Here is a 25,329-nt window from a genome sequence, read left to right as displayed (position 1 = left end):
ATTGGCCAGCACACATTGGTTTACGATGGACAGTTGTCTTCAAGCGCATGCCCTCGCATTGGACAAGGGTGTCTAAGTATGGTATGCTGTTGTCCGATTCTAGATCGATGGTGAATTTTATGAAAGGCGACAGAGAATTGAGGTGGTCTAAGAGTCGGTCACCCGAATTTCTGGGGATAACCACGAACTTATTATCCATGTAGCGAAACCAAAAGGTAATGGAATCTGGTACATTCGTAAATGCATGACCCTCTAATTCCTCCATCACGATGTTTTCCGTGACTGAACTAACCAGGGAACCCATTGCACTGCCTGTTAAGCACGCGGTGCAATCCTACTGGCAGATAAAGGACGTCAAACAGTCGTAATGAATCGCACAGATTACAAGACAAAAGCTTTGCTGCTCTTGCAGGACACTTCTGTTTACCAACCCTTAGCCGTTCCTCCCATCAAAGCCTTGGGACAATGGGAGTCGAAAGTGAACATCCTCATCTACAGCAGGCTTAAACAGAAGAAAATAACAGAATCAACATGTAATTGCCTCCATGCCTCCAGCTGCTAGATTCCACAATTCTATGGACTACTGAAGGTTCACAAAGAAGGTACACCGTTAAGACCCATTGTCTCCTGCTGTGGCTCACCAAGTTATGAATTACTTTTGTTTTATAAACAAACGGGTTTTTTTTTTTTTTTTTTTTTAATATTTTAAGGTTTTACATAGCACCTAGAAGAAATTTTATCATTTAGAATATATATTAACTAATCAGGTAAAGTATTATTTAATATCTTATATCCATCACAATGCAAAATTTATTTATCATTTTTCTAAAAAAAAAAAATCTAATCATTTATATAATTTCTTAAACGTTAAAATATAATTCATAAAAAATACCAATGACACAATTTTTTAAAAGTAAATATTTTTTTCTTCAAAACGTTTTGTAAGGTACCAGTAGTTGACACTTTATGAACAGAAATTGGCCTGTTTTTCATTTTGTATTTATATTAATACAAAAAAATTTTATATACAGTGAAACCTTTCTAAAGTGAACACCACTGGGTTGGAAGAAAGTGTCCACTACAGGGAGTGTGTCCACTCTGCAGAGGTCCATGTAGCTAGTTTCAATAATTTGGAAAAATGAACTTCTCTGTAACTGGTTGCTTACTCAAGAGTTTTCTTATCGCTTATTGTTGTACACGTGTTTCAATTAATTAGCTTTTAATAAATAACACACCTTTTAGTAAACACATAATTAACTTTTAGTAAATATGAATATAAATGGCTTTGTTTAGAGCATCTCATTTTGGAAATTTCATTTTCATTATGAATAATTAGATAAATTACTCATAAGGTAGTCCCTAAGGAGTACCTTATCCATATTGTAAAAGAATGTGCTAAATTTTTTTCATTGTGCTTTTTGGCTTTAACTTTTCTTCTATTGTTATAGACAAGTATAGAAACACAGATCCTGAAACGTGGTTAGGTGTAGTCCCCTGATGAAATACCTCAACCATGTATCAATATTTACTTTTGCTTTACATCAGACTTTGCATTTTTGCCTTCCCTGTATTCGACCTATAACTAAATTTACCCTCCCATTTCTGATGACAGCTTTACCACATTTATTTTATTTTACTTTATTCTGTTTAATCATTTGGTATTAATAATTTTAATTTACAGTTCCTTCACCTCCAAATTGGCTTTACAATTCAGCCTATAATTTTCTTAATTCATCATAAATTTTAGGATATTAACATTCTTTTGCCTTTTTCAAATCTACATTAATTCTTTTTTCTACTATGATTACCCTTCTACTCCTTGGCTCTTTGTGTAATTTTCACCTCCATCTATGCAAACTTTATCAGTCTTATCTATTCTTACATATTATATACTTTTGCATCCTTTATGTGTGCAAATGCACACACAAAACTTGTGTTTTGATGCATTTGTCATACCTTGCTTATCCATTTTTGTTTTTTTATTTTTCCATCAACTGTAACTATGACCTTAAATTACATTTAATATATATATATATATATATATATATATATATATATATTTTTTTTTTTTAGCTTTTTTACCAAACTAAACTGTTATTACATTAATAGGGTATATGATACAAATCTGAAACCACTTCCACAAAAGAGAGGATATCTTTAAATTTTTATTCATTATTTGGAAAACATGCATGCTATAGTAGGTAGCAGCATAACTGAACACTAATTGTGCCGAAATTTATAAACAAAATTCCATCCTCTTGGTTTTGTACTTGATCAAAGGCTTCTGTATGAACTGTACCTTCTACAATGCTCTGCTAAATGGTCAACTATGCTACCATCTTCAGATGATGAAATAACATGTCACACTGTTGACCTTGACAAGTTTAGCCACAAGTGGCATGAACTATGGATTTCCCTGGGCATTGCATAAGACATCCTTGAACTAGCTCCACTGCACTCTAATATAAAAGAAGCTTGCACTCTCACAAGCTTCTTTTATGAATTTTCCATACCATTGTATAACTGTGCATCTACTTGGTGGTTCCTTTTCACACTGTATTCAAAATTTACATGTAACAACGGTGACAGACTGCATTTGGCTCATTGAACCAAAGTACATACTGCATCTTCTCGGGGTTGGTAAATTCTTCCAGGATTACCGTTTGCAACTATGCTACCGTCTACTGCAGAGTGCACTTTTCTGGTTGGTTAATAAAAACCTGAAGATATCATCTATCACCTGGAAGTAGTTTCAGATGTGTATCACGTACCCTATTCATACAATTTTTTTGTTTTATAAAGAAGGTCTGTGGATATTCTGTTCATAAATGTGAAAAATCCTTATAGGTTACTGGTCAAAATTATCTATGCAATCCATTGGTAATTTTTGTTTATGAAAGAAATGTATGACAGCTTTATTACCAGCTTTTTTTTTTCTTGTAATGCACACCACAAATTGAATCCTGTATACAGATTTGCTACAGTACTGGTTTTCTTTTTCTAATTCTCAAAAGAGCATTTCTCAGTTTGGTAATTTTATTGCATCAAAATGAAAAATTGCACCAGATAGCCAAAATACGTTTGTAAACATTCCTTACCAGCAGAGGCAAGCATATTAACAATAGATAGTATGAATCAGAGCTGTAATGCTCAACTGTAATGTAAGTTTTTTGATTTTTTCGTTTTAATTTCTGGAGAGTATCATATGGAAGTGTTCTACGTACTATATTGAGGTAAACTCCTCTTATTATTTTACACATATTAACAATATATGGTGCCATCTGCTCCATAAGTAATCTGCAGTCAACCCAACTAACCATTTCCTAGGTATGCAAACTGGTGAAAAATTAGTGGGAGTTAGTGACATACAAGGCAGCTGCCATTGCCTTTCAAGAAATGGGAAATCAGCTATTTCCTTGATAGTTCTGAAGATAATGCAGTCTTTGAAAAAAAGTGAAAGGCCAACCATAATCATCAGTAATGATGAGTGTGGTAGTAAAATGAATTATATGATGAGTAAAAGCTTTGTTTCACACAGAAATTGTTTAGTAAGCACTTGTAATTCAAATATATGATATATTTTTTTCCTAATTTAAATTTTAAGATGTAGTAGTAGTAGTGGCATGTGATGCAAGAAAGCAAATGTATGAGCTTATGCAGCATCAGCCAAAAAAAAAAAAAATAATAATAATAATAATCACACCATTCCCTCCAAATGCCTGTCCAGTTCCTCCTTAAATTTATTCAACCTATCAACTTCCACAACAACAGATGTAAGTTTGTTCCAGCTGTTTGTTTGTTATTTGGTTTTTAGGAGCATTAGCAACTAAGGCCATATTGTTCCGGGATATGCGGTGGTCATTCCCTGACCTTTCCGCATCCTCCGTATTTGGTGGTGATGGGCTCGAACCCCGGTCTAATCAAGAAGCGTGTACTACGCACTGCTGCTCCTTCCCACCTGGCTACGGAGGCGCCGTTTGTTCCAGCAATTAACCACCCGCTGGCTAAAGGCAAATTTCCGCACATCTATTCTACATCTGTCCTTTCTTAATTTGAATTTATGCCCCCTTAGGTTCGTAATCTGAACAAGTAGAAGGATCCCATCAGAATTCAGCGTGCTGAACCCATTCAAGGCCTCATACATCTCAATCAGATCACCGCGCAGGTGCCTAGTCTCCAGCCACTGTCTGCCAGGGGCAAAGGTTGATGACGTTGTAGAGCAGATATCATCTTTTAAAAAAAGGCACAAAAGGTGATATAGTTGTACACGTTGGCACTAATGATATCAAGAGTAGGAGACCGGCAGAACTACTTAACAAGTACAGGTCACTGATGAAAAAAAGCCGTGAATTAGGGTTGAATTTGAAAGTGTCTGCAATTCTGCCCAGACACGATAGGAGGGAGTATATGATGAGAGCCTTGTCGATCAATTCGGCCCTGGAAAGATTGTGCAAGGCTCAAGGGATAGAATTTTTTTCAGCCTGGACTGTACTTGTTAACAGGAGAGACTGCTTCTACAGGGATGGGATACACTTAAATAGAAAGGGTGCAAGAATATTTGCTGATGCTATCGAGGCAGTGTTGGGTGGGTCGGAAAACTGATAGCTTTGGGGGATACTAGTTTAACAGTAGCCGTAGGCAGAGGTGAAGGTGATTCTTGCACAACTTCTATTAGAATAAGTAGCAACCCGGAGTGTAGGGTGTTGGGGCTTTCAGGGACGGGTGGCGGTCATTGTGGAACGGGTGGGTATATGGGATGTGTTAGGGTAACAAAAAATAGCAGTAGGAGCATGTATGCTTGCATGTATACCAATGCTAGAAGTATAGTAAATAAATTTGAGGAATTTGAAGTGTTGGTCAAGACATCAAAGGCAGATATTGTTGGGATATCAGACAGTGTCACACTGATATAAGGAATGCCGAACTGGAATTTGGGGAGTACAATGTGTACAGAAAGGATAGACAGGATAGGAAGGGAAGAGGTGTTATGCTGTTAATTAAGAAAAACATTAAATCAAAAGAAGTGCATCCAGTTGATATAGATGAACAGTGTACTGTTGAGTCAGTTTGGTGTGACAGAAGCACTGCGAAAGCAAAAATAAGAATAGGAGTGTGTTATAGGCCTAATGACTCGAATGAGTACAATGAACAATTGTACAGAGAAAGAGTGGGCCAGTAAATTGGAATGTCTTATAATGGGGGATTTCAACTTCCCAGATATTGACTGGAACTTGTGGGTTGGGCACTCACACACTAGTCAGACATTTGTGGATTTATCGGATGATTGTTTTCTGCAGTAGCATGTTCGAGAGGTAACCAGAGAAAGTAATACTCTTGATCTGGTTATCAGCAGTGATCATTCATGTATTAGGAATTTGCAGATAAAAGAACCACTAGGTGGCAGTGATCACAGTGTACTGACGTGGGATTTCCTTAAAGATTTAATTACCATCAGGGGTAAAGGAAAGGGTTTTTGCTTCCGTAAAGGCGAGTACAGTGGTCTCCGACAGTTTTTAAATTCTGTACAGTGGGATCAACTGACGATGTTACCAACAGTAAATTCTAAGTGGGAAGCATTCAAGGAATTAATCGTGGATGCTACTAAAAGTTTCAAACCTACTAAGAAATATTGTTAAGGTTTAGGCCTAAATGGTTGTCAAATGAACTAATGAGACTCATAACAGAGAAGAAAAATGCATGGGATGCATATAAATTATCAAGCGACTCAGAAGGCTACGGAAGATATAAGTTAATCTGTAATCAGGTCACAAAGGAGGTTCGGCAAGCGAAGGCAGATTATGAGAAATCCTTGGCAAAAGATGCTAAGAAAAACAGCAAGGATTTATTTTCTTATATAAACTCTAAAAGGAAGGGGATGAATCTGATTGGTCCACTTGACATCAATGGTTCGACTGTTGTTGACCCTGCTCAGATAGCAAACAAACTGAATGAGTATTTAGCATCTACATTCACACGTGAGGAATTATTAAGGTTTGAAAATGGCAGAAGGTTATCAAATTGTAGCAGGATACTTAATGATTTTGTAATAACTGAGAGCAAAGTGGAAGAGAAACTGTTGAAGTTAAACGTAAGAAAAGCACCTGGGGTGGATGGGATCTATCCAGTTATATTAAAGGAGGCGGCAAAGCAACTAAGCAAACCCTTAGCCATAATTATGAGAACATCCTTTACTCAGGGGAGGTGCCCACGGACTGGAGATGTGCAAAGAGGGTGACACGAGTAATTACAGACCAGTTAGTTTAACTTCTGTTCTGGGTAAAATAATGGAGTCGCTGGTTAAAGATGCATTGCAGGATCATCTAGACAAGACTGCAGCAATAATTCAGACACAGCATGGGTTTGTTAAGGGAAAGTCTTGTCTGACAAATCTGATAGGATATTATGATGTGGTTACAAAGGAACTGGATGCAAAAAATAATTTTGATATCATATATTTGGATTTCAGGAAAGCTTTTGACACTGTTGCGCATGGAAGACTATTGTACAAATTGGAGCAGAATGGTATTAAGGGTAAGTTGCTACAATGGATAAAAGGATGGTTAAGTGAGAGAAGACAGAGGGTGGTGATCAATGGGTGCTGCTCTTCTTGGACTAATGTTATTAGTGGAGTCCCACAGGCTTAGTGTCGAAGTTTGCAGATGATACAAAGGTTGGCAGGGTTGTTAATGACAGTAATGGCAGTGTGCTACTGCAACAGGATCTAGATAATTTGGGCAGATGGGCTCAGAAGTGGCAACTGAAGTTTAACCTTGACAAATGCAAAGTACTGCATATGGGTAGAAGTAACCCCAGATAAACGTACTACACTTAAGGTGGTAGAAAATGAAAAAGACCTGGGAGTAATTGTGCCGGCAGATATGAAGTTTTCTGAGCAATGCAGACAGGCTGCCAGGGCAGGTAATGGGGTTTTGTCAATGATATATAGGGATTTTGCTAGCAGGGAAAAGGAGGTGATTATCCCTCTGTATAAGGCAATGGTCAGGCCACGCCTTGAGTACTGCGTACAGGTCTGGAGGCCTCATTTTAGGAAGGATGTAGATTTACTTGAGCGTGTACAGAGAAGGGCAACAAGATTGGTGAGGGGAATGAAGGGATCCTCTTATCAAGAGAGGCTTAAGTTCTGCAAATTGCAGTGGCTGGAGACTAGGCACCTGAGCGGTGATCTGATTGAGGTGTATAAGGCCTGAGAAGGCCTGAATTCTGAAGGATCCCATCAGAATCCAGCGTGCTGAATTCTGATGGGATCCTTTCACTTGCTCAGATTACGAACCTAAGGGGGCATAAATTCAAATTAAGAAAAGACAGATGTAGATTAGATGTGAGGAAATTTGCCTTTAGCCAGCGGGTGGTTAATTGCTGGAACAAACTTCCATCTGTCGTTGTGGAAGTTGATAGGTTGAATAAATTTAAGGAGGAACTGGACAGACATTTCGAGGGAATGGTGTGAATTTTTTTTTTTTTGGCTGATTCTGCATAAGCTCATACATTTGCTTTCTTGCATCACATGCCACTACTACTACTACTACTCTCTTGATAAGAGGATCCCTTCATTCCCCTCACCAGTCTTGTTGCCCTTTTCTGTACACGCTCAAGTAAATCTACATCCTTCCTAAAATGAGGCCTCCAGACCTGTATGCAGTACTCAAGGCATGCAGTATATTGCATGGAATTATATGTCATAAGACATATAACATAGTTAAATATTCTTTTAAAAAATTCCAATTTTAAAATACAATTTTAACAAATACAGTATTTGGTAAAAATACTAAAAAAAAATAAAATAAAATAACAAGATGTATCAGTAGCTGACACATCTTTGTACCAGTAAAAGACACAACACACTTTTCATATCTTTGAACTGAATTTTTTTTTATTTAACCATCAAATTTATACAGTAATACCCCGACTTACGCTACCCCGACTTACGCGAACTCGGAGTTACGCGGTTCTTGATTTTTTCGTTTGGCAACGCTGCTGCCCACTATCTTCAAGGTCGTTTTTCATATGTTATCGATATACGGTGCGACGGCGGAGAATGAGAGCGAAAGATGAACAAAATTCAACTTTGCTGCTTTTATGTTTTTTATATCAGTGAAGGGGAAACACATTTCACCATAATAACGTAAAAACCAATGCAATTCCAGCTATCGGTATAATCGCAAATGCAATTAGATCGAGTTTACTACCAGTTTATAACAGATTTCACTAGCAGAAACGCAACTGGATTTTTATTGTTTTATGGTAGTAACCCCTAGAAATGTGAGGTGTTAATAGTGTATCTCTGCCTTTATGGTGTTGTTTATTCAGTTGCTACATGCGCGCAGCTTTGTTTATGCGTATCAAGCGTGCCTCCTCGTTTTGTAATTGCGCTTTATTCCCTAAAAATGAGTAAAATACTTAAAAGGTGTGAAAAGGAAGCGTCCTGGTGAAGACACTGCAGATTCAGAGAGAAAAAGAAAAGCAATTATCGATAAACAGAGGCGGACTGGATCAAAAATTCTTACCCGGGAAAATTTATAGTGGCCTCATACTATGGTTTATGGCCAAAATCACACCGGCCCACCGGGATTTCCCCGGCAAGGCTTATGGCCAGTCCGCCTCTGTCGATAGAGAAAAAATATGAAATTGTGAAACGCTTTGAGCGAAATGAAAGACCATGTGATATTGCACGTGCTACAGGCCTAAATGAAGCAACGGCGAAAAGCACATGACAATTGCAAACTTGACAGGTTGAAAATTGAAAAAGGCTCAATTGTAAAGGGCTTAAAAATTTTAGAAAACAGACTCCAACGAAGAACGCGTTATAGCTACAAAGCAAGGAATAAAAAAATTATTAGCTTGCTACGACGAAATTCTGCGTGAAAAAAAGAAGGCGCTGTGTCGTCAGACGAATTTGTTAGATTTTATGAAGCCATCGACATCGAAATAACTTTTTTACGTAAGTCATTTGTTTTTTTAATACATATTTTGTATTAATATGTATAAAGAACTGCAATTTTATTAATATTTTTCTTCTAAACTAGTGTTTTTGTTAGTCCTTGGTCCCAATTAAGCAAAATTTATATGTATTTATATGCAAAGTTGTACCCCGACTTACGCGAATTCGACTTACGCGATTTTCGTCGGACCCACCTATCGCGTAACTTCGGGGTATTACTGTATTTCAAACTATCCTCTAAAAGAGTAACAGCTGGGAATTGAAGTTTTTCATTCTTAGTTATTTGTGAAAATTGTTTTATGGAATTACTTCAACTTCACTGTAATTAAATACTTCCCAAATGATGCAGAGATATTTATACTATTTTTTTTTCCTTCTTTAAACAGAGAATGATGCTAAAAAAAAATTTACTTTGTATAATTTTATTACACAATTTCTGTCCTTTTAGATTCACTGTCTCTATTAAAGATAAAAAATTTGTTTCATTACTAGATTCTTTTCTTGAGTTTTTAACTACTTGATTCATCATTGTTTATAGTTATACCAAGTAAACCATACAAGGGAAAAAAAATATAGTTTTCTTGCTTGTACAGTTTGTTCCAGCTTTCTTGATTAGACCCAATGACAGAATTCAATGGGCAATCTAGTGATGGGTATAACTGAATGATTAGTAATAAACAGATATTAATAATGGAAATAATCAAAATTTCATTCATTAAAAATCATCAATTTCATTTGAAATTCAAGTGATAGAAAAAAAACTTTCATTGGTTTGGATTTCTTAAAAAAAAAAAAAAAAAAAACTTTAAAAATGGTTAGACAAGTCATAAGCGAATTAAAAAAATATGATAATTATATAGCACTAAAATCTGTACAAAAATTTATGCTCTGTTACAGCAAATACTAGTTCATTCAAAACTAGTTCTCTCCAAATCTGTGAAAATATTAAACAAAAGAAGATATCTATTTGCTTTCAAATATTTACACGATATTTTTCTGAAGAATAATATTTAATTTTGCAATTGTGTATTTTTATGAAAACGAAAGCTAGAAATTTAACAAAAATGGTGAAGTGAATGCTGGCTTCCATATTTGAAATCAGCATGAAACAAATTAGGCAAATGTGCATTGCTATACATTTCAGGCATCCAATTGTCAAGTAACAGAAGTTAAGAGTTAAATTTTATTATAAACAGACTTTTATTTATCACAATGCTATCTATGAAGAATTCATTACTTAAAGGTAATTTATTAAATATTAGCATTTGCACTCCACATACAAGTCCATATTTTTAAAAGCCATTCTTAAGTTTTTTTTTTTTCAAAAGCTTCATTTAATAATAACAAAAATTTGGTACTAATGTTTTAGAGAACTTATTAGCATGTAAACTTAAAGTACCAGATGAAGTGCCAATTTATTTCTGGCACTGCTAATAATTAATACAGTCAGGCATTCCTTTTCATTACTATTAACTCGCTGATATATGTTCTTATTGCTTTTTCTGTCATAACTTGTTCTTTGGTTAAAAAAAATAAGCCTGTTTCACCTCCATTAAATATCCCCTTCATGGTTTTGGATTTTCTCATGATTATTTTCTTTTAAATAAGGAAAATAGTCATGAGAAATATTCACTGGTGTGCCTCAAAAAACCCTAGTACCGGGTGCAGCCAGCATAATTATTGGTGAATGAATAGCTAACTTTAGTCAACTATAGTAATCCAATTTACAAGGATACCTCCTTCTACTTTTTGTATGACCAGATATTTAGTCAATCTAGTGACATCTAGGAGATTATCCTCATTTTTATATAATAACATTACAGGTGGAACGTTGTGGCATTTTGCTGGTTGTAACAGGTGTACCTCTTAATATATAGTGTATAGCACTGTTCATTTACAATTCTTTATAAGAAAGTGTTTTCCTTTTTACAGGAAAACCATAGCAATCTAAATTAAAATAATACATTATCTAGGTCCTGAACTATGTATTACACATCCCATGTCAGTTACTAGATCTACTAGCAAAATAAATGTAATTGAATAATGTGCATAAATTGCATCATATCATGAAAAATAAAGAAGTTTATATATTAGTAGTTGACACAGGTATCAATTACTACATAATGTAATGTCTTCACTGTGCCACTGCTTGACATCTCATAAAAAAAAAAAAAAAAAGGTAAACTGCAGCCATTATCAACCCACTGCAGGATGGAAGCCTCCTCAACAATTCATTTTGAGGGAAATGGACCATAATCTGATACGCTGGTCTAGTGCAGGTTGGCAGATCGACCGTATTTAGCAGTCAGGGGCTTTAACCTCAGTCTACTAAAAGAGCGTGTGCTACTGCACTCCCGCTCCTGACCACTTGGCTACAGAGAATGCACTGACATCTCATACAGAATACTAAATAACCTATTGCTATTTGTTGGCTATATCAATTCATTTTAATCTTATATGGATACTTAATTTTGAATGATGCCTTTTGATTATGACAAAAGATTTTTATAAATTGGAATATTATTATATTCACCTTCTTATGGAGTACTGTTAGAAAGCCACATGCACACAAATAATAATTCAATGCTATGCAAGAGTATTGAATTATGGATAATTTGGTGGTTATTATGGGAATTAAAACACTAAGTGATATCAATTATTAAAATAAATGGTTAAAAATATTTTAAAATTATATTAAAAATTATCATTCACTTCTAAACTTGCAAATGTCAACTGCTGATTCCTTATATGCTTACAGTTTATTAAAATGCAACCTTATATGTAAACAATTTAAATAGAAAAAAAATTTTAGAGAGAAAAAAAGATGTTTCCCAGAGATTGCATCCGATACTACCTCACTTACCACCATAGTGTTATCACAACAGGCAGAACAAGTACAAGATGTTGCATGTGGCTGAATGATATTTTCTTCTATTAAACATTGCAGAGTCCTGCCTGCATAGCGAATGCTTCTTTTCCAATCTTTACTATTTCCTCGTCCACAGAGAGCTTCGAATTCTGAAGGAGTGCACCAGGCGTCTTCAACTTTTATACATCTACCACGTCCTCCTAAAGTAAAGTAATATCTGTAAATATGCAAATTTATATATATATACCTGGTAATTAATCTTTGATCATTTTTAAAAATTAATAACTAAATAAACCTGCTTACAAAAATGAAGTATAAAAATAAGATTTTCATATATATAGATATATGAGGGGTTTCCAAAAAGTAAGGTAACACATTTTTTCTTTCGATGATGTTTAATTATACGAAGTTGAAATTACACACCAAGAAATAAGTGAACATGCACTACTTCTCCACAAAGTCTCCAGTTTTATTGATGCACTTGTCTCAACGATAAATCAGTTTATCAATACCAGTACTGAAGACGTCCGTGCCCACACACAGTAACCAACATCGCACTGCCTGATGAACTTCCTCATCCATGGTGAAATGCTTTCCTTAAAGGTGTTTTTTCAGAGGGCTGAACAAATGGAAGTCTGGGCTGTAAGAGGAATGTGACAGAGTTTCCCAACGATTATGGCACAACCACTCACGAGTGGTATGGACAGTGTTGTCATGCAACAAAATCACGCCGCTTGTCAGGACTCCTGGTCACTTGCGTAGAATGTTGCCTTTCAGTATTGCCAATATTGCACAGTAAAGCTGTACATTGATTGTTCCTCCTTTTGGCGAAATCCACCAACAGAATGCCTTGGCGATCCCAGAACACTGTGGCCATGACTTTTCAGACACTGGGAACAGTTTTGAATTTTTTGCACACAGGAGATTGTGGATGTTTCCAGGTCACGGAGTCTTGTATGCTCTCCGGGGTAAAGTGATGAACCCACGTTTCGTCTGCTGTGACTATGCGAGCAAGAAAATCCTCTCCTTCATCGCTATATTGCAACAGGTTCTCCAGACACATCCCCATGCAAATTGCTTTGTCCTCCTCTGACAATTGTCAGGGCACCCAGTAGCAGCACACCTTTTGAAAACCAAGGACATCATGAACAGTCGACTTACTCACGTTCACTATTTGTGCAGTTTCACTCGCCTGTTTTCAAAAACGATGCCCTTAATGTGCAAAATGTTGTCTTCTGTCTTGCTCGATGAAGACCTGCCTGCCCGATGTCGATCTTCAATGTCAACACAGCCCGCTTTAAATTCATTGCACCAAAAACACACCTGCTTTTTTGTCATCACCTTTTTGCCATACACAGCAACCAGTCCATGCTGAATGTCACTTGGTGAAGACCCCTTTTACTTGCCAAAAACGAATAACATCACGAACACCTGTTTTGGACCACACTCACACGGTAGCTGCCATTTCGCAACTGGAATCTGCTGTAAGGCGACAGTACCACAACACTGCACTCAAGGTCTTTTTGAACGTTATTAATGGGTCTATCCGTCCACTACGTTTCATCTCATTCCCTTTCACCATTATTAAAAAAAAATGTTGCCTTACTTTTCGAAAATCCCTTGTGTGTGTGTGTGTGTGTGTGTGTGTGTGTGTAGTTTATATATTAGTAGTTGACACATATCAATTACTACATATGTGATGTCTTCACTGTGCCATTGCTTGACATCTCATGCAGAATACTAAATATTCTGCATGAGACAAATATTGCTATTTGTTGGCTATATCAACTCATTTTAATCTTATATGGATACTTCATTTTAAATGCTTCTTGATTATGACAAAAGATTTGTCACACAATAGCATGCACACACACAGCTATCACCACCAGATGGCCAAAATGGTTTTTATCAATCTTCAAATCTGGTACATACATTAGCATTTAAGAATGAATGCTGTCTATAAAAAAGTAAAAAGACAAAAAAATAACACTGATGACACTTGCTTGAAGCATGTCAAAAGAGATGGCATAGGAGTTCATCGAACATGAGATTTCAAGAAATTCAAATAAACTGGGCTATCTCTATAAATTAGTTCTTTCAAAAACCCCAGAACTAAGTCTGCAAAAAAAAAAAAAAAAAAAAAGGATTCTGATACACACACACACATATATATATATATATACACCAAGTGGTTATAAAATAAGTTTCCCAATTCAGGAGCCCCTAGTGTCAAAACAGATAGAGATAGCGCTGTGAAAATCGGTGGGTATGTCATTCAGGGTATGGGGAAGCAATTTGTAGAAGGAAAAAATTAGTTCACATTTCTGCCACCAGGGGAGAAATTGGCACTGTAAACATGAGACTGAATACTTAACTTAGGATTAGATTTTAATATCAGAACTTAAAAATCCACAGATATTGTTCTATGTGCTTTCCTTCTCTTGAGATGACATTCTGAAAACAGGATTGCAACTCAGTGTGCGACACAGTTTCGTGTAGCATCTCATTGGGAATGTTGGGCACATGCTTGCTTTCAAATCAAAAAGCGTCTATGTGCTGCTACAGTAAACTCTATTTTTCAGGTATACCCATAGCAAGAATTCACAGGGACTGAGATCTGCTGATCGGGCTGGCCAGAACTGCAGAAAGTCTCTAGAAATGATTTCCGAATCCTGAATGGAGCAGTTCCTTCACTTGTCAACCAAAGTGGGGAGGGGCACCATCTTGCATGAACACTACGGTCTCCAAGCATAGCTTTTCTTGCAGAGCGGGAATAATGTGATCTCTTAAAAGAGCACAGTACCGTGGGGGACCCTGAGGTGTCGACTCTTCAAAGAAAAGTGGCCCAATTATAAACTCTGCTGTGAATTCACGCCATACTGTAACATATGGACTTTTTAGTGGTCTTTCATGCACAGCAGATGGAAGAAGAAGTTTCCCCATATTCAGCAGTTTTGTGCATTTACAGCCCCATGAAGAGTGAAATGTGCCTCATCAGACCACAAGATCATTCGCACACATGTACGTATCATCAAGTTCCATATAATCCAGAAATTGTAAAGCAAAGTCTATTCGTTGTGCCAATCATAAGACGTTAGTTCTTGCACTACGTGAATCTTGTACAGGAACCAGCATAAAATTATTCGAAGCACTTTACATACAGTAGACCAAGGAAGGTTAAAGTCTCTTGACACACCTCTGGCACTACTAACTGGTAGTGTTTCGTATTTTGAAACTGCAACTGCCACTTCATTCGCTACCTCCGTTCCTATATGTGGTCGTGCCCTGCCTGGAATTACACCTAGTTCCCTGGTTGCTTAAAATTTCTGTATTAGTTTTCAAAGCCCCATTGATGTCAATGGTCCTTTATGCAAACCTTTAAGTTTCCAATATTCAAGTAGTACTGCATTAGGTATTCCACAATAATTACTATTATTATGGTAGAACAGTTTTACTAAAAGAGCACGTTCCATTTTTTTGTAAGAGCCATAATGGTTATTGACAGTGGCATTGGCATTTCTGCTTTTATCTACAGGATGTCATTTGCGTAAGCAGCATATCTTGATGTAAATGACAACTTTTAAATGTGCAGCGCCGTTTTTCCCCTGGTGGCAGAAATTAACTAATTTTTTTTCTTCTACAAATCGTTTCCCCATACCCTAAATGACATACCCACCGATTTTCACAGCGCTAACTCTAACCGTTTGACACTAGTCTCCTGAGCAGGGAAACTTATTTTATAACCACCCAGTATATATGTACTAACATATACTGTATATATACAGGGTGTTTCAGTTAAACGTTTCAGAACTTCTAAGAGGGGTAGGGTACATCCTGACAACTCGAAATCATATAGCAATGTGGGGTCGGAAATGCTTTCCTGTAGCGGTGTTGTACACAGAAGCACCATAAAGAAAAGAGACCGTAAGTGAGAAATCGTTTTAATAATACATGAAAAGAAGCAAAAGGTACATGGATTAAAGTAAGTGTTCGAAGTTTCTTCCACGGGCTACAATGCACGCCTCACATCTCCGACGCATGGACATCCGAACATTCTGGAATACTCCAGGCGAATTTCGAATTTCTTCAGCAGCTACTGCGATTCTTGCAACCAGCTCCTCAGCATTGTCAACAGGGGTGTCATAAACTAGCGATTTCATATGACCCCAGAAATAAAAATCAAGACATGAGAGGTCGGGTGATCGAGCAGGCCAACGCACGGGACCACCACGTCCGATCCACTGTTGACCAAATGTGACATCCAGGTAGTTACGAACATCTGCGCTATAATGGGCAGGGGCTCCATCGTGTTGGAACCACATTGTCTGTTGCATCGATGCAAAAAAAATGTGCTACAAATCCCCTTTTTCCTGCTGAAGTGTTGTTTTCCGATGAGGCATCCTTCACAAGGGAAGGAATTTTCAACACGCATAACGACCAAATCTGGGCGGTCGAGAACCCGCATGCAATATGACGTCGTGCAGCACAGATTCGATTTTTGGTCAATGTATGGGCCGGTATTATGGGAGATCACCTCATCGGACCTTACCTGTTACCGTGGCGTCTAACCGGACCTATCTACTTGATCTTTCTGCAGCAAGTATTGCCACAACTTTTGAGAGATGAACAGATTTCTGCATCGACGCAACAGACAATGTGGTTCCAACACGATGGAGCCCCTGCCCATTAGAGCGGGATGTTCGTAACTACCTGGATGTCACATCTGGTCAACAGTGGATCGGACGTGGTGGTCCCGTGCGTTGGCCTGCTCGGTCACCCGACCTCTCATGTCTTGATTTTTATTTCTGGGGTCATATGAAATCGCTAGTTTATGACACCCCTGTTGACAATGCTGAGGAGCTGGTTGCAAGAATCGCAGTAGCTGCCGAAGAAATTCGAAATTCGCCTGGAGTATTCCAGAATGTTCGGATGTCCATGCGTCGGAGATGTGAGGCGTGCATTGTAGCCCGTGGAAGAAACTTCGAACACTTACTTTAATCCATGTACCTTTTGCTTCTTTTCATGTATTATTAAAACGATTTCTCACTTACAGTCTCTTTTCTTTATGGTGCTTCTGTGTACAACACCGCTTCAGGAAAGCATTTCCGACCCCACATTGCTATATGATTTCGAGTTGTCAGGATGTACCCTACCCCTCTTAGAAGTTCTGAAACGTTTAACTGAAACACCCTGTATATACAAAGGGTACTAGGAAAGTTTTGCAATATGACGCAACAATGAATCACAGGAAGCTGCTTGTTGCTGCATGTTGAGACATGTTCATACGTGCATAGTAGCCGCCGCGCCAAGTCGATGGACTCAGTTATTCATTAGTAGTGAGAGTGTAAAGTGCTTGCGATGGCATCGTGGTCACGAAATGAGGACAGTTTTGCGGTATAATTTCGTGCGTGGTTTAACCATAGACCAGTGCTTAGAAGAAATGACTCTTGCACTAGATGATGATTGTCCACATCGTACAACGATATTCAGGTACTATAGAGAATTCCAAAGGGGAAATTTCACTCTGGAGGATTCTGAGAGGCCGGGAAGGCCACGAACGTCAGTTACGGAGGAAAACGTTACTGCTGTGAAGAAAATGCTTGACGAAAACAGGCGAGTGACCTACCAACAGATAGAGGATACTTTGGGCCTAAATGCACCAGCAATTCGTTCGATTCTGCAAGATCATTTGCACGTGAAGAAACTTTGTTCTCTCTGGGTGCCGCATCAACTGACTGAAGAGCAGATTACACGACGTGTGACTTGGTGCCGGGAGATGTTAAAAAAGTTTGATAAGGGACAATCTCGGTATGTGAACAACATCGTGACAGGTGACGAGACTTCGCTGTACTATTACGATCTGCCGACCAAGGCTCAAAACAAAGTTTGGGTCTTTGATGATGACGACACACCCGTAATTGTCAGAAAATCCCGATCTGTAAAGAAGAAAATGATAGCTGTATTTTTCAAATCGAGTGGAATTGTGGAACGTGTCGTTTTGGACACGCAGAAGACAGTCACAGCTAAGTGGTATACTGAACAATGCCTGCCTAAAGTCATTGGATCAAGAAGAACCTGCGGCCAAAGTCAAGAATGGACACCTGGTACCTCCATCACGAAAATGCTCCAGCTCACCGCGCCAAAGCCTGCACCAAATATTTGACCACGACAGGACTGAAACTTCTCGAGCACCCTCCCTACAGTCCAGACCTTGCTCCCTGCAACTTTGCACTGTTCCCGCATGTGAAAATGAAGCTAAAAGGGAGGCGGTTTTCCAGTGATGAGGACCTTCTACGGGCTTGGGACAACGAGTGTGCTTTACTCCCTAGTGAAACTTGGCAGAACTGGTTTAAAGATTGCTTTCGGAGGATGGAGAGGTGTATTGAATGTAGAGGAAATTATTTTGAAAAAATTAAATAAACAAAGCTGTATTGCAAAACTTTCCTAGTACCCTTTGTATATATATGAGCCTCTTGAGTGTCTACAAAATATCATGGAATATTTTAAAGAAAATAGAATAGAGGAATCAGTCAAAAAAAATTCTCGATTCGGCTAAAAATATGACTGCTATCATTGGCATTGAAGCTTCGTTTCCAGAAGTTTTTTTTTTTTTTTTTTTTGGTAGTTGTTGGAGCATAGGCTTCTGTGGCCATAATGCACCTCCCAAGGTTTTTCCAGTACTTTGATCCAAGCCCGAGGCGGGAATCGAACCCGCGACCTTTGGGTTGCCAGGCAGGCACTTTACCCACCCGGCTAGCCCGGTCGGCCGTTTCCAGAAGTTAGCACTGTAAGGAAAAGATTGAAAAAACGTCATTTCGATTATGAAAGTAGAGATGAAGCTATTCAGGATCTGCAACAAAATTTCAAAATTAATTTTTTTCTTTCAAATTATGGACACAACAATTTTCGTGTTAACTGAAAGGTTTACAAACATGAAAGAACATGTAGAAATATTTAAAATGTTTTATAATATTTCTGAATTAAAAAAAAATGGTCAGATGATGATTTATTAAATCATCACAAAGATTTACATACGTTAAGTGACATTGATTGTAATGAGTCCGATACTGATGGTTTAGCATCATCTGAAGAACTTAAGAGTACTTCAAATTTATATGCTCCATTTGAAGTGTTACAATATTTTTTTAAAGACTATTTTAAAAGGTACTTTTCCAAATGTAGCAGTTGCATTAAGAATTTTTCTAACTTTACCAGTTTCAGTTGCCTTAGGTGAACGGAATTTTTCAAAATTAAAATTAATCAAAAATTATTTACGATTGAAAACGTCTGAACAATGACTCTCTAATTTGGCAATAATTTCAATATAAAATGATCTTTTGGAAAAAATAAACAAATGAAATAATTAACAAATTCGCATCTCTTAAAAGCAAGGAAACATAAATTTGTATAATTTTCCTTTTATTTTATTATTGTATTATTAGTCATATGGTGCAAGGAAGCCTGAGACTTATGCTGCACCAAAAAAAAATTTCTGAACTACCCCAAGAGAGACAGAGAGAAATAAAGGGAATCACCAAGGAAGAGAAGAATGATAATATCCAGCTCAGGACCATGGGTGTGCCAAGCCCATACTCACCAGATGTGAGCCCTGGGGTTAACTTACTGTGATTTAGAATTTAAAAGTTTTTTAGAATGATTTTGTTATATTTGTTTCATTATATTATGTGAGATATGTTGCAATTCTTTTCTTTTTTAATAAATGAATAATAATTATTTACATCTTATTTTATTTTTTAATCCAAATATTTTGGGGTGGCAAATTTGATTTCACTTACTGGCAGCACATAGGTGTCACAGCAGCCGTGCCTCTTTTTATAAATACCAATTCAGAAGTTTTGTATGCTGAAGAAGAAATCTGTAATTACTTTTGCACACATACACACACACAAAAAAAAAAAAAAAAAACTATTTTTCTGTGGGGCTTCATTTTTTAGTTATTTAATTTTTAAAAATGACTGAATACTTTATAACAACCCTATACAACTTACACATCAATAAATTCACACAAATGGTCCTTAATATGAACTTAAGTTGAAAACTGGAAGATCACAGCTCATGGTATAAAAAAAGCAACTATAATTACAGGAGAAAAGCCATTATCAAGTCTGTAGCATAAATACAGAAAAAACAGCACATCTTGCAGCAACTGCAACACACCTTTTTATTTTCTGCAGACTATGCCACTTACTGGTCCAGCATAATCTCAGTCAAAAAAGTTTGAGGGAGGAAAAGACTCACAATGTGGAAGACCTGCAACATTCATCACTCCAGATGTTGTTGCAGTGTGCATGACCTAGGATGAGTAATCAAAGAATGACAGTTTGGTGCATTTCCAGCATCTGAACACATGTACCACATAATAAGAGAGGCTCTTGCTATGAAAAACTTTAGGACCTATCGTGCTTGTCAGCATGATAAGTCCTAAAGTTGACAGTAGATCACAAATGCACATGAGTTGTCAAGTCAAGTGAACATTTGCATAATTTTTGAGAAGATCCAACAAATTTCCCTGAAAGGTTTGTGACCATGGATGGGATGTAGGTCTATCACTTTCAGTCAGAAACAAGGGAGCAGACCAAACTGTGGACACACAGCACTTCACCTCCACTTGAATTTATGTGAGGGGACATAAATTCAAATTGAGGAAACACAGTTGTAGAATAGATGTGCGGAAATTTGCCTTTAGCCAGCAGGTGGTCAATTGCTGGAACAAAACTTCTATCTGTTGTTGTGGAGGTTGACAGCTTAAATAAATTCAAGGCTGAACTAGACAAACTTTTGGAGTGAGTGGATGGATTAAATGGGAAGGTTTTTTTTTTTTTTTGGCAGATGCTATATAAGCTTGCTCTCTTGCATCATATACCTCATATACAAAAAAGCCAAGCCAATTAGTTCTGTTGGCAAGGTGATGCATTTTTTTTTTTTTTGGACGCTAATGGAATGTTGCTGGTGGTTTACCTTCAGAAAGGCCAGACATTGACAGGAGCACATTAAGCAAACCATGTGAGGTGTTTCCATGAACACATTAGAAACAAATGCCAAGGAAAACTCAGAAAAGGAGTCTCGTTCCACCAGAACAATGAACCTGCTCAAGTCTGTCACTGCCATGGCTGGCACTGCACAAGTGCAGCTTTGAAATCTTGGACCATTTCCATATTCACCAATTCTAGAACTATTGGACTTTCACTTACTTCCTAATTTGAAAAAATACCTGGCTGGCATCCATTTTCCTACTGACAGTGCCATCACTGCTGCAGTGGAAGCACCTACTTATTTCACTTTACAATGGGCTTGGCTTACGATTTCGCCAATTGGACCACATGTTCCTTCCTCTCAGCCAATAGCAGGCTTTGTAAACTTATTGGCTGCATGTTTTGTTTTTGCATCCTTTAGTTGAAGCGATTTTTTGTGTTGTACTTTCATCAATATGTACAATTTCCATTATAACAACCACCTTTTAGAGATATAAATAGCTTAGTTATTTAGCAAAAATGTCAACTTCCAAGGTCTTGGAATGAATAACCAAAAAACAATGTGTTATTGAGTTCATGTTATAATATTTTCACAATACGATAGTGTCTCTGGAATGGATTAATATCGTAAAGTGGAGGTCTACTGTATATTTAGAATATAAGCAAAACAACAAAAAACAAAAATGTTAGGTACCTTTATCACACAAAAACTGACCGTGTATTTGCACATCAAGTCAAATATTTTTTCTTACTTTAATCTAGACAATCTCTTTTATGATTTCATTCATTTCCATAGGATTAAGCAATACTGCATTAAATGAAAATCAGTAACAAGTCAATTACATATTCTTGGGTAACTGTCTGTCTACAATGTTTTAAATAATTTAAATGAAAGTGGCTATATTTGGAAACAATGATATCCATTTTCATAAATGTATTTCAATACATCTAATGGCATAGTTCCCCTTACACTTCTTGATAGTACTGATAATCCTCAATACACATCTACCCTAGTTTTCTGATTCACTGTCAGCAAAGTATCCAACGGATTCACTATCATTAAGCTTTAATGGCAACAAATTAATTTTTGTTATTATTGCTACTTCAGTTGTGCTTCCTCACTCCTTTATTAAACTATACACCTATATATAAAACACATCACGTTTCAGTAGTAAGTGAAAAATAGTGAGTTCCCCTCCACGCTTGCTGAAAATCATTTACAATGAATTCATAACACTTTTATTATGAATCAGAGGTACAGCCATGGAGTGAAAGGGGACATTCACACCACCAAACCCATAAAAATTTAAAAGATGAGATAGTTGACAAAAAAAAAAAAAAAAAAAAAAAAATCACTTGCATAGAACTAAAAAAGGGAAAATAGGAAATTCTTTGTTTGAGTTCTTTTTTTTATGGATTACTTGCACAGAAGTAAAAAGGAAAAGCATATAAACCACCTTAGTTACACAAGTTGTTATTAGATGTCATTGACAAAGGGAATCAGTTGCATCAATTATCATTGATGGCAAACTGTCATTGCACAAGCAAATGGCTTGTACACTATGTTCAAACTTATGTTTAATTCAGTGTTTGAGTTTATAATTGTACCTAAAATAGTAAAATCCATCAGCACAAAAGAATAAAATTAAGTACTGTACTTTAGCAGTAAGTTAAAAAAAAAAAAAAAAAAAAATTAATAATACATACCCTCTTAATTATTTAGGAAATGAGCAAATGAAAACAAAAACCACCATCCATTCTTGACTACTTTAACCTATGTAGAGGATTCAAATCAAAACAGAAACAATAAACTGGAGCCTACATTTTCTTTTCTGGAGGAAAATAAAGAAATAAACCATAGAAATTATAGGGACAATATACTTAATTGGTGTGATCAGCATAATATCAGTAATTTTGTCAGTAAAAGTTTAAGCACGGAAGAAAAATTAAATGTATTAGAGAAGTTTTGGAAGCCTGTAGAGAGTTTATATTTTCCCTTCCTCAATTCAATTGGTGTTTGCATTCCCATAAAATTTGATTATCTATAGCTTCACAAATTTCCTTTGTTGACTTATTCTGCTAAAGATAACAGTCTGTATATATATTATTATTAGCCATATGGTGCAAGGAAGCCTGAAGCTTATGCTGCACCAGCCAAAAAAAAAAAAAAAAAAAAAAAAAAAATGCATGGGTTACCCTGATAGAGAGAGAAGTAGAAAGGAATCACCAAGAAAGAGAAGAATAATGATATCCAGCTCAGGACCCTGGGTGTGCCAAGCACATACTCACCAGATGGGAGCCCCTAGAGGGATTATTTATTTGTCAATTAGTTTGTTGGACAATCCAGCAGTTTTGGCCATTTTGTTGCTGAACCCTTCTGCAACTGGAAAAAGGCATGAGAAAAGTTTAGAAAACATCATGAAACAAAACACCACCAATTTGTAATGATGTTATCTGATAAGGTGAAGAATATTTGTACGGTAAAGCAACCTGTTCTTGAAATGATGGATACAGTCTACCAAAGTCAAATACAGTATACCAAAACAGATCAAGAAGAATTCCTATAATATTTTGTGAGAAATGGCTTGCCATTAAGAGGACATCAAGACGGTCAATTTACTACAACAGATTACTTAAGAAGAGCAAACACAAGAGAAAACTTCAGAAATTATGAAGATTGATGCTGGAGATGAAGTTTTAAAATTGCACTCACTCAGGAACTTGTGCTTCTACTGCTATGTACATTTCTTGGAAGGTTCAAAATGAAATAATTAATTGTTGTAATGAAATTATCTTAAAAAAAAAAAAAGACTACTGAAATAATGAATCAAAGCAAATGTCTCGCAATTCTAGCCAATGAAACAACTGACATGTTGCTGAAAGAACAATTCATAGAAAGTATCCTAATGCTATTCACCTACACTGTGCCTCACATTCTCTTAATCTTACAATATCAGATGTTTGCCAAATGAGATAAATTGAATAGGGATTTAAAAGATTTTTTTTTTAATACATCAAGATGTAACAACATTTTTCAAGAAAATATAAATTATGCTCATCTACTTCAAAAGAGCACTTAAAAAAAGATTTGCCTTATATGCTGAATCCATTATGCTCCTGACTGAATTGCCAAACCAACGATAGCATCATTAGAAACAGTCAAATCCCAGGACAGCAGGGGAGCACAGATTCTGCTAAATTCTATAAAAACTTAAGGGTTTATCGTTTTTTTATTAATAATAGAAAAATGTTTTTCATACACACTTCCACTGAGTAAAATATTACAATCTCAGTCATTTGAAAAAAAAAAAGCCATGAATTAGGGTTGAATTTGAAAGTGTCTGCAATTCTGCCCAGACACGACAGGAGGGAGTATATAAAGAGAACCTTGTCGATCAATTTGGCCCTGGAAAGATTGTGCAAGGCTCAAGGGGTAGAATTTTTTTCAGCCTGGTCGGTACTTGTTAACAGGAGAGACTGCTTCTACAGGGATGGGATACACTTAAATAGAAATGGTGCAAGAATATTGCTGATGCTATCGAGGCAGTGTTAGGTGGGTTGGAAAACTGCTACTTGGGGGGATACAAGGACTAATAGATTAACAGTAGCCACTGGAACAGGAAGTGATTGTTGCACTGCTTCTATTGGAATGAGCAGCAGCCTGGAAAACAAGATGCAGGGTATTTCAGAGACTGCTGGGAGTCATTGCAGTACAAGTAAACACATGGGTTGTGTTAGGGTAGCTAAGAATAAGAACAGGTGCATGTATACTTGCGTGTACACCAATGCTAGGAGTTTGGTAAATAAATTTGATGAATTTGAGGTATTGCTCAAAACATCAAAGGCAGATATTGTTGGGATATCAAAGACGTGGTGTCACACAGATATAAGGAATGCAGAACTGGAATTTGGGGAGTACAATGTGTACAGAAAGGATAGACAAGATAGGAAGGGAGGGTTATGCTATTAGTTAAGAAACACATAAAATCCAAGGAAGTGAAGCCAATCAACATCGCTGGACAGTGCAGTGTCAAGTCAGTTTGGTGTGACATAAGCAATGGGAGATCAAAATTGAGAATAGGAGTGTGGTATAGGCCTAATGACTCTGATGAGTACAATAAGAATCTGTACAGGGAAATAGATTGGGCCAGTAAATCCGAGAGTCTTATAATGGGGGATTTTAATTTCCCATATATTGACTGGAATTTGTGGGTTGGCATTAGCATTAGTAGAGGCACATGATGCAAGAAAGCAATCTTATGCAGCATCAGCCAAAGGAAAAAAAAAAAAAAAAAAAAAACCCTTTCACTTCACCCCTCCGTTTGTTCGAAATACCTGTCCAGCTGAACCTTAAACTTATTTAGGCTATCAACTTCCACAACAAGGGATGGAAGTCTGTTCCACCAACCAACTACCCGCTGGCTAAAGGCAAATTTCCACACATCTATCCTACATCTGTCTTTCCTCGATTTGAATTTATGCCCTCTCAGGTGATTATTCTGAGCAAG

General features: G+C 36.9%; 1 protein-coding gene across 1 annotated transcript in view; it reads right to left on the bottom strand.

The window, feature by feature from the left end:
- LOC150076319 (deformed epidermal autoregulatory factor 1 homolog) overlaps nucleotides 1–25,329 on the bottom strand; it is a 116,090-nt gene that overhangs the window by 81,039 nt on the left and 9,722 nt on the right. Inside the window, exon 2 of the mRNA XM_090387322.1 lies at nucleotides 11,823–12,028. Within this exon, the coding sequence (XP_090243448.1) occupies nucleotides 11,823–12,028 (206 nt within the window). The remainder of the gene's footprint in view (nucleotides 1–11,822; nucleotides 12,029–25,329) is intronic.

The sequence above is a fragment of the Mastigoproctus giganteus genome, chromosome 13 (assembly GCF_048544385.1).
Source record: "Mastigoproctus giganteus isolate SK-2022 chromosome 13, ASM4854438v1, whole genome shotgun sequence".
In the NCBI taxonomy this organism is placed as follows: Eukaryota; Metazoa; Arthropoda; class Arachnida; order Uropygi; family Thelyphonidae; genus Mastigoproctus; species Mastigoproctus giganteus.
Note: the sequence above shows the minus strand (reverse complement) of the source record. Positions and strands in the feature narration are given on the sequence as shown.